Source organism: Oryzias latipes, chromosome 14, assembly GCF_053564925.1.
Source record: "Oryzias latipes strain Hd-rR chromosome 14, Olatipes_Hd-rR_3.1".
NCBI lineage: Eukaryota > Metazoa > Chordata > Actinopteri > Beloniformes > Adrianichthyidae > Oryzias > Oryzias latipes.
Genome location: NC_136250.1, coordinates 16,648,730 through 16,659,446, shown reverse-complemented (window position 1 = coordinate 16,659,446; position 10,717 = coordinate 16,648,730). Strand labels below are relative to the sequence as shown.

The 10,717-nt window shown below is 38.0% G+C and overlaps 2 protein-coding genes across 3 annotated transcripts; one reads left to right on the top strand and one right to left on the bottom strand.

The window, feature by feature from the left end:
- Nucleotides 1-40: 40 nt before the first annotated feature.
- Nucleotides 41-5,654, bottom strand: taf6 (TAF6 RNA polymerase II, TATA box binding protein (TBP)-associated factor). The gene is made up of 15 exons (XM_004076464.5): nucleotides 5,239-5,654; nucleotides 3,557-3,714; nucleotides 3,399-3,485; nucleotides 3,147-3,300; nucleotides 2,993-3,049; nucleotides 2,783-2,902; nucleotides 2,555-2,676; nucleotides 2,348-2,425; nucleotides 2,141-2,242; nucleotides 1,876-2,058; nucleotides 1,621-1,695; nucleotides 1,414-1,539; nucleotides 1,137-1,310; nucleotides 838-1,029; nucleotides 41-587 (listed from the first exon to the last, which is right to left on the bottom strand). Exons 2-15 carry the CDS (start codon nucleotides 3,710-3,712, stop codon nucleotides 297-299), a joined length of 1,917 nt encoding a protein of 638 aa, XP_004076512.1. The 5' UTR covers nucleotides 3,713-3,714; nucleotides 5,239-5,654; the 3' UTR covers nucleotides 41-296.
- mrps31 (mitochondrial ribosomal protein S31) lies at nucleotides 5,612-9,196 on the top strand. Of its 2 annotated transcripts, none has more exons than XM_004076463.5 (7): nucleotides 5,612-5,835; nucleotides 6,570-6,986; nucleotides 7,164-7,316; nucleotides 7,399-7,542; nucleotides 7,630-7,706; nucleotides 7,991-8,131; nucleotides 8,744-9,196. In XM_004076463.5, exons 1-7 carry the CDS (start codon nucleotides 5,738-5,740, stop codon nucleotides 8,977-8,979), a joined length of 1,266 nt encoding a protein of 421 aa, XP_004076511.1. In that variant the 5' UTR covers nucleotides 5,612-5,737; the 3' UTR covers nucleotides 8,980-9,196. The 2 variants fall into 2 exon arrangements, with proteins under 2 accessions (XP_004076511.1, XP_011481879.1); XM_011483577.4 differs by having other exon boundaries at nucleotides 5,632-5,787.
- Nucleotides 9,197-10,717: the final 1,521 nt, after the last annotated feature.

The following is a 10,717-nucleotide window of genomic DNA, read 5'->3' as shown; positions in this document are numbered from 1 at the left end:
TTATTTACACGCTGGATGTCAAAAATACTTTCCGATAGAATTTTTCATACAAAATCAGATTTATTTTAGGCTTAAAAAACAACAATGTGAAATGAGTTAGAATATAAGCTGAAACACTGCAGATGTAAAATTGATCAGCTTTCAACGGGCAGTAAGATATTTACAAGAGTCCTGTCAGCTGAGAACTTACAGATTCATCTCAATAGACCTTTTGAGTGTGAGCCCTTAGGCTCAAACCAAACAGTTGAGTCCAGTACAGCTGCAAAAACATGATACAAAGCTTCACTGTTCAAGTATCAATGTGGTGACTGCGTGCTCACTCCAGGGGACTCGGAGCGCTCCAGCTTTATTCCTGGATCCAAAGGAGTTGAGGAAACTGAAGTGGATAACACCGAACTTTTAGGCTCCAGAGAGGAGGAGGCAGAGGGGGGCAGAGACACAACTATATACTTCTGCAGAGGACGGGAAGCCGCCAGTCCAGGACCACTGCCAGACTCCACTTTGACCAAAGGCTGCAAGGTTGAGGTTGCACTGGGAACAGTGCTGGTTACAGGAGAAGCTGACTGGGAAGAGCTAAGAGTGATTACCTACAGAAAAGGAGACAAAAGTTTGCTTTAGGCGAGTATTTCATATAAATTTAGTGACTTAAGTTTGTTGGGTTTTTTTTATTTTTACGTTTCTATAAGTTAGTTATTCAATCATTGACTCAGGCTGCATCATAAAAACAGACATCAATGACTTCATAACTAGTTGTGAACATAGGCAGCTAACAATATACTGCTAATATTTAACGCTGTTCTGACACAGCGATACATGTGAAAGGTTAGAAACAAATACCTGCTGAGTTGAGGCGGTTCCTGCACTAGTTGCCATCACAATGTATTTTGTTGCTGGGGGAGATGGTTGTGATGGAGTACCGGGTCTTGGCGACATGAGTGTGAGGGAGCTGGGAACCTTGATGATGCTGGGAGTGCGAGGCCCCCCTGACCCACTCAAGCCGCTTTGTGAGACAGAAAGAGTGGGACGAGGCTGCAAGACGCACAGCAGTTTTTATTACACACACTAATCTGCATATCGTTTTCAACCAAAGTTTTCAATAAATCCCACTTCTTTGTCGTCAAAGCAATCAACTGTACCTGTGTGATTGTTAATGTGGTTCTGTTGACTTGCTGAGCCTGCAGTGCTGCTTGGGTTCTGGCTTTGATTACATGAGAGCACAGCATGGGTCCAAGGTAACCATAGTCTGTTCGATACTGCTCTACTGTGTCTGGCTGAGGGCGGATCTTTGCGATGACACTGGCACAGTGTTTCTGTGAAGAGGTGAAAATCGGATTAGCTCAACTTTTGAGTCACTAACAAGACTGAATTGGTCTCTGCAGGAACAAACAGCAGTAAACCGACATCAGTATTTACCAGTAGAAGGCTCTGAACATGTTCAGCCCCTATTTTATCAATATTAGAGACCACGGATCCTTCCATCACCGCTTTGATGCGAGAACCCTCTACAGTAAGCCGAGGAAGGATGAGTGTCTTTATCACCTGTGGATAACAGCAGTGTGATGAGTTTTATGTTTATGTTTTAAGGTTAGAAAGAACAGAAAGCGAGGGGAGCCCACTCACATCAGGTCCCAATTCAGCAAGTCCAGCAATGCAGCCGTATCGTGCTGTCCACTGGGTTTTCTCATCCAGCCAACTCTGAGAAAAAAAAAAAAAAAATTCACTAAAAAAACTATCAAACAATATATTTTCTTTGTTGAGGTTTGAAATATAAAACAAATTGTGCAAAATAAAAATATAAGGAGCTGATGGGCGAAAAAAATAAAAAGTATTGATTCTGGATTTCTAGAAACACAATGCTTAATCTAAAAAGCCCACCTTGGTTAAAGTTTTGGTGATCCGAGACTGGATATTGTTGGTTGTAGTACTGAAGGTTTTGCAACACTGAGCCATAAGGCGTGCAGCAAAGTCCCGCAATGCCCAGTGGTTGTCAACATCTGGCCGCAAACACAGCTGCTTACTCACAATACAGGTGACCACAGCGGGGATGAGCTCATGGAGCTATGAATAATTAAAATAAAACAATGCACTGTAAGAATACATCATTCTAAATATAACAAGTAGATTTCTTTTCTTCACTTACATATTTTTCCAAATACAGAGTGGGGTTGTCCATTAGAGCTTTGACCATTCGCATGAGATAAATCAGAAGCGCCAAATTATTCTGCACCACATTAACCCGAACCTTTAAGGAGAAAAGAGAGCAGAGTCAGGACTTTGTACCAAGTTATGACACAGTTGGTGCTTTAGAAACACATTGAAATCTGGGAGAGTTTGGAAACACGCTCACTCCTTCAGATATAAATGTGCTGAATCTTGGAAGCATCTGATACAGTCCTGGATCAGTGGCTATACTCTGCAAAGCTTCCTGTGTGAACACATAAAGAAAAAGTCCCATGAATCATCAAGCTGAGGTAACATTTTACCAGTATGGGGGAATATTGGAGCTTTTTTGCTTTTACTATAAAACATCTATACCAACATCTGCAGGACTTACTGCTCGCTTTGCCTCACAGGAGCCAACACAGGCTTCTGTGATCTCCTTGTAGTACAGCTGCTGTTCTACAGACAGCTCATGAGTGCTGCGTGGTTTCAACCTGATCGAACCTTTCTCTTTTCCTGAAACACACGTTAAAACAGGAATAACCCAAATTATTAACCCTTTCTTATTGGTGAAGAGAAGCAAAAAGAAAAATTGGAACAAAATGAAATAATTGATACCGACCTTTGCCGTCAGGAGCTGTTGCACCCTGACCTTTGCCTTGAATCGCCCCTTCCTCCTCCTGACCTGGTTTGACCACTTTAAGGGGTTCCGTGGACTCTGTCTTTTGTTGTTCTTTTGTTGCTAAAAAAGTGTAAACAACATAAAAGGTTGTCATTTTTGTCCTTAAAGCATTCAATTTCCTTTGGGGGAGACGGTTAGAACAGGACGAACCTGGAGGGGGATTTTCTGGAATTGAGGGTTGAACTCCTTCAATACTTAACCAGTGGGCTGTGAGTTTCCAAAAGAGAACAAACCATGAACTTTCAGATAAATCGTTTAAAAGATTAAAAACTGTGATTTTAAAAGGTTGTAACGGTCGCTCTACCTTTGAGAGAGACATCTAGTGGAACTCTGGGGAGGGGTGTGTTAATAATGTCACTGAGGTCGACCTCCTTTTCTTCATAAAAGTGAAGCTCTCTCCCTCCACCACTTGCAAAGCGAAAAGGAATGAACTCCTGAGACTGGAATCCATACAGAGGCTATAAAAGAGACTTTAATTAGAGCACAGAATATAAAACAAACAGGGTTTCCCAAAACTTGATAAATATGGATGTGTTCCAAAATATTTAAACCTTACCTCCACATTTTTCAGCTTGAGGGCATTATCTATATCACTGGTAGTTAATTTACGTCTTTTCCCATGATGCATGAATTTCAAAGCATCCTGTGCAAAAAGAGACAGAATAAGGGATTGTATGCGGCTTCACATATTCCATAAACCATCAGAGCTCTTACCTGCGCGATTTCTTTGATTCTGTAGCTGACCTCCTCACTCAGGGCGACGCAGCTTTCCTCTTGTAACTGCCCCACCCCAACAGACTCTGCCATGGCCTTCATGGACTCGGTGGGAAGGGTGACCGAGCACTGCTTCTGCCGACGCTCCTCCGCCATGGCTGTCAACACAAAGCAGGGCCATACAAAAAGTTTCATTGTAAACTGAAACCAGACACAAACTGGAGCTTATAGAAGTCTAAAATTATATTTTTCATTCTCCATCTTATTGTTACGGCATTATTTGTTATAAATGAGACACTAGGAAAAAAAAATTTTATATCTCGAAGAAAAAGAAAAAAGAAGGAAATATGTTCGTGGACCTTATCTTCATTTAATGAAAACATCACACCTTTACTTTAGCCTAGAAAGACTAGTGTTGTGAGCATCCAGCATGCTAACAGTCAAAGAACTGTATAAACTGCAAGTTAAACCACAGTAATAAAAGTTTCCTACAGTGAAACAAGAAACCAAAAAAGAAAGAAAGACTGCAGGAAGTGAGAATATCTGTGTCAAGTATGGTATGTAGAAAAGTAGTTTTCTAGCAAGGTTATGAGAACCCCGGTGGTATTTGATGGCACTTGAGAGAAAACAAGACATATTTGACCAAAAAACATTTTTTTTCAATCCCCAAAACCCCCCACAACTGGATCAATCGTTTTGATAAACATATCTGCCGAAATTATTACAATTAATTCAATAAGTCTTTATTTTGTTTGTTGTAATTGCTTTAATTTAAAGCTTTTCAATAATAAGCATCTATATCTATTATCTTTAAAACGCAGTTTCACTTAAAATGTGTGATCTTTGTTTTTTCTAGCCAAATATGAGTTGCGCTTTTTGAACGTTTTGTTGTTTATTACTTTCTATTATTTTCTTTTTAATTTAAACGCCTCACTGTAAACAAAACTGCTAAAATATGTATTGGGGGACCTGTCTGATGAAATATTTCAAAAATAGTCAATTCAAGTGCTTTGAAATACACTCTTTGGAAATGACATCGAAAATCAATGATGATTGAAGCACATTATTATTATTCCCGTGACTGTATCTTTAACGCTGTCAAAGATCTCAATGATCCCCTAGTAGAACACAGACATTAGCGCCAAAAGCCAAAAATATAATCGGGCTACGAAAAAGTAAAAAATACTCAAATAGCTATGCGTTTAGACGTAGTTTTGAAGGTCCGGTTACTTTTTTGTGTCAGACGTTGAACAATCAATGCTGCTAAGAACTCGATGTTCAAATGAGTAAGCTAAAGGCGGTCTTCACTATTTGGATAAAACAGATGTCCCGATTCTTATGTACCGTCTCACAAGGTTCATTCGTGTTAAGAGTTATCTCTCACCTAAAAAGCAACAAGAAAAAGGCCAATCGGCTAAAATGATAATCGGTTCATAAAAATGATTTCATACATTACAAACACAAACAGACCGCTCCTCCACAGAGAGCGGGTTAACCCCCCGACGGAACTAAAACGGGGGATTTCCTAAACGCAATTGCAGTTAAAAGTAAATAAAAGTTCTTCCAATTTTAGGATCACTGTCAGCTGCACATTGTTTAAGATGTGCATTTACAAACGAGCGCTAAATTTAATGCAAGTTAGCTTATATGCTAACAACTTAGCTTCTTTTTGACGTTTATACCTGTAAGAAGTTGTCCTTCCTCTTCTGAGTTATGGCCAGGATTTCCACAAATGAACACTATCAGTATTTACAACACTGACAATAGCGTAACCCCGTTTTTTCCTTGCAAATCCCCATTTCTCAATGTAAATAACAAAACTTATTTCCTGGCTGAAGCAGAGCCATCCGTCTGTAAATTAGCGCTAATGTTCCATCGCCATTTTGAGTCACGTTGCGGACGAAATATCGCGAGAGTTGTGGACACAACAATCAGGAGACTTGTTATTTTAAAATAGGTATCTTATTATTGAAACACGTTTTACATTTGTACATTTTAATTAATGTGACGCTCATAGCTTAAAATGGCAAAATTATGAAAATCAAATTTTCTAGCAAGATAGCTTTTGCTCGAATTAACGTTCATACGGAACTAGTGTTTGGAGTAATGTTTTCCGGGTGACTTTTTCTCGTTACCACGGATGAAAGCTCCAAACGTGAAAGGACATTTCAAGAAACAAATATGAACCAATTTATATCCCGGACAACGATTGTGGCACGAAATCGTGTACTGTACGTTCACGAGTCCTTTTTATCAAGTAACTGTGATAATGTTTTCAGGTGAGGAATAGGAGTACTCCCGATAATAATAGCATGATATCGTTGAGCCACAACAAATGTGGTAATACTTGTGTTAAAAGAAAATCTTGACCCTTAAAAAACTGATTATGTTGCTTCTTATTTCTTGGCTTTTTCGATCCCCGGAAGGACATTTGTGTTTTAACTTGCCGGACTGTGTGAAATTCTAGACTTAAATTTGTTTGAATTCAAAACCACTACTTTATTTAAATGCTAAACGACATGCTGTGCTTTTTTGTATTTATAATAACCAAAATTGAATTAGAACTGTAACCAAACATTATCTTTTCAAACGAAAGCCCACATGTCATAAGTGTCCAAAAATGACTTATTTTTAGCTTGCAGCTTTTCAAATCTCCCCGTATCAAGTCCTAGATCTAACCCAAATTGTTGTCAATTTTCAAAAGACCAATTTTCAAAAGACCATTGAACTCATATTTGACTTTTGAAAAATTTTGTTTCTGGTGACAAAATTATATCAATGTTTCTGAGATACAAGTGGCTTCACAATAAGCTCAAATCCTTTTCCCATCCTTAAGTTGGAGAAGAGTTCTTTATAGCTATGATTGTACGTGTGAAGTGATTCACCATAACAAATATTTCTAATGTAAAGTAGAAAAGTATGCTAACATTCCATCATATTTGATTTTTTATGCATTCCTGTCATTCCTATTTTAAGATGCATTAACTGCACTTTGGTATTTATATTTCTACAGAACCTTAAACAAAGTTGGATTGAAGACTTTCTGCACAAATTCAGTCAGATTGTGTGAAAAAAAAGACAATGCTGGCACATCTATAGATAGCCAAACGAAACTGCCGGAACAGAAGGAGGAGCAACGCGTGTTAAAGACTGAAGACAGAGGGACCGCAGACCGTCAGGCAGATGATAACTCTAAACAGCTTCTGGCAAAATCACAACAGCCTAAAGTGGATACAGGAAAGAGTGAGAAAGAAAACCTCCTGGACCTACTTGGAGCCATGAAAGTAGAAGTGACCAATAAAAGAAAGCTTAAAACTATGAAGAGACAGCAAAGTATTGAGTCAGCTGCACAGTATAAGTCCAAGCCAGCAGATATGGAAAGCACCATCAGTATGTTTCAAAAGGCTACAGAGGAGGCGTCATCACAGAGGTACGAGAAGAGTCAAAAGCCATTTCCATTGGTTACTTATACTTATTACTTTTTACCTGATACTTATTTTACTTTTGTCCCTGCTTACAAAAGACTCTGTTGGTCAATATTCCAAATTAAGATCATGTGATGTAAAAGATTTCTGAACTTGTTAATGTTTATATATATTTGTTTTAGTGAAACTCTGAGCCCTGACTTGGTGGCTGCAGCATCTGCCGCCGCCGCCACTCTTCCCAACCGCAGTCGGGCAGAGTCGGAGCTCCTTAGGCAGCTGAGGGAGCGCAAGACTCTCACTGAGGCGCAGAAGAGAGGCGACATGAACAATATCGGGTATGCAATAATTCACAAGAATTACGAAAGAGGCGGAAGGATTTAATCTTGATAAGCATTAGAATGGCTATTTTTTTTTCAGAGTAATTATTGCTGACATGAAGGTTGGAAAGAATTCAAATCGCCAGAATGCCTGGCCTTCCGATCAGATTCGTTTTGACGAAGATGGGCGAGGATACACGCACGATAGAGGAATCACTGGTGAGCTGGCCGGTGTGCGGAAAAGGTACATAATCAAACTTGTGACTTAATTTAGAACAGTGTTCAAAATCATCACTTGTTTTAATAATTTTGTTCTTTAACATTTTTTTAGGAGGAATTTGTTCCAGGCTAAAAGGTTGAACATCTTTTCCCCTGGTACTGAGGAAGATGGCATCAAGGCAGCACTCGGTAATCTGACTGGTCAAATCACACCTTATTACCCAAACTTTTATATTAAAGTAACAGAAATAAGTAAAACATCTTTCAAAAAACAAACAAAAATATGACAATAAACAAACAAATAAACAAAAACAAAACTTGATCTGTCTTCTCATTCTGCTCATGGATCAAGTGTCAAAGTGCATCCTTGTTTCTGCATTTCATGTTGATTCAAACTTCTATTATGTGGCTGAGTTCATATTTTTTGTGGAGAATATAATCAGCTGATTTATACTCCATGTTTTCTGTTTCAGCGAAGCCAACTCTTTGGGACATGGAATTTGCACATCAGCTGTGTCAGTCAACAAACCAAATGCCACGCAATGGATTTGAGGAAATGATCCAATGGACCGAAGAGGGAAAACTTTGGCAGTACCCAATCAACAATGAAATCGGTGAGGGACCACTTTAGCTCTTTAACTCTCTAGTAAGGCATTAGGCTACTATGATAAAGTATTAGGGCCACCATAGAAAAAAAAAACATTTATGTGAGTCAAGTAATAACATTACTTAAATAAAAGTTGTAATTCTATGAGAATAAAGTCGCAACATTATGAGAAAAAAGTTTTTAAAAAATGTTCAAGAACAGAGTCATAAAAGTAGAGAAAAAAGTCAAGAATAAACTCATAGAATTATATGGAAAAAGTCAATATTTTACAAGAATAAGGTTATAAATTCATAAATTATATATTGAGAATTTATGGGATTAAAGTCATAAATGTATGAGCCCAAAAGGCTGTTTACTAAGAAATATACAAACAACACAAATGAACTAATATTGTGTTTCAGTCTATGGCTGCATTGATGGATTAAGTCGGCACATTATGTGGATGAAGGCTTACACCACAAACTTTATTTATATCTTTTTCCTTGTAACATTACAGCTTTTCTCATATTTTTTTACCACTTTATACTCGTAAATTAATAATCTTTTCTTCCACGGTTGCCTCGATACTCCGTCGAACATAACAGTTTTTTGTGAAGGACCTCTTTTTGCTGCGTTTTAGGCCTCGAGGAGGAAGCCAGCGTGCCGTTCCACGAACACATCTTCTTGGACAAGCACTTGGAGCAGGGTTTCCCGCAGCACGGACCAGTTCGGCACTTCATGGAGCTTGTGGTGGCCGGACTGTCCAGAAACCCCTATCTGACCGTGAAGCAGAAGAAGGAGCACATTGATTGGTTTAGAGACTATTTCCATCACAAAGAAGACGTCCTTAATGAGGCTGATGTTTACCTCACATAAACCACAGATGGTCAAAGTGTTTAGATGTGGACACAAAGTATAACCTGCTTTTTACATCATGAACATAAACGTTCTTGTTTCTTTCTGAAAACCAGTGAAACTGGGCTTTGAAGGATTTTTCCTACATTGAGTTTAACATTAAAACTGGATTTCAGGCATAAAAAGCGTGACATGTTCAAACAAATGTATTAGTAAAACAATGACTTTGGTTCTTCTATTGTGTGTCAGATCTCTCATTTACCTGTTCTTACTATTATTAGAGGACTTAGTCAAATATGACGGTGACATTTGCATTCTTTTATAAACATTTGCCATATTTTTTTTCAAACCTTTTAACAACGTTGGAACATCCTCCTCAACATTTTGATTAGCAAGTTTGCAAACAAGGTCAAATAAAGAGAGCTACAGTGGATTTTTTAAATGAATAGGTTGTCAAAAATATTTACAGGACAAATTGGGGGACACATATATATATATATATATATATATATATATATATATATATATATATATATATATATATATATATATATATATATATATATATATATATATAAAATTCAGTGAGTGTTCGAGGTTAAATAAACAGCTGCAGGGGTGATTAATGGTGTTTTCCTACATGTGCTTTGATGAAAATAATGCTTTGCATGCAACCCTGGCCTGGAAGGGTCGGATCAGATTTACAGTAGTTGTGTAATTAGGCATTGAACTCCGTACACTTTAAAGGGAAGTGCTTTTAAAGTTAAACAACCTCCTAACAATGTGCCATTCGGGTCCCCCCCTGGTCCAAACACGGCCCTCTCAGCCCATTGTGCGAAAAGCAGTAAGTGACAGGTTGATGTTTGAAAGTGCCTCATTTCCACATTTTGTTTCACTTTTCCACAAACAGAGTGATTGACGTGCTAAGATGTTGGCAGCGTACCCGTCTATTTGTAGGAGTTGTTATTGTGCGACTGTGTGAAGAAACCTGAAGACTTGTGTGTGAACACAGTATAGATTTGTGACACAAATGTGCTTTTCTTTTTCTAAATTCACTCACTAAAATGTTTCTTAAAATAAGCCTTTTTCAAACTTTGCACCTCCAATCTAGATGTTTTCGTTTTGAGTTGTTTCAAGTCATTTAATGGGCATTTTTAAAATGTACAAACAACCTTTGGTTTTACCAGTTTTTCTGTCCACTATGGAATTAAAAAGTCAATTCTAAGGTATAGAAAAATTAGGCTGCCAGTCTAAGTTTAAGCAGAAGACCCTTCTTCAAGGAATATATTGGGCATTGTTTGAACTTTCTGAGGCTTAAGGACAACTGAATCCTCCATCATTCCATAGTGTCTCCATGTCAACTTGGACATTCTCGAAATTTTCAGGGAATAATAAGAAATGTCTCTACAGAAAGCACATTCTTTTTGTTCTATAGGATTTTTCATTTCTGGGTGATTTGATAAACTCTTTATGTCCCAGCTGCACATATTTTTTGTGTGACAGTTAGGACTTTGCTTTGGTCTTAAACCACAGTTCCTACATGGAAACATGGGGCTGGAAGCTTACTGTCACACTGTTTTAGGTCGGAAACATTGCACTTTAAAATGACCAAAATGAGGATGTTACCTTGTGGAATACATGATGGTATTAATTGCCATTTTTATACTTGGGTTTACAAAGCTTTTCAAAAAGATATTTACACAAAACATGTTAGTCAAAAAATAGAAAGTCATATTGAATGGCATTGAGATTTAAGGTC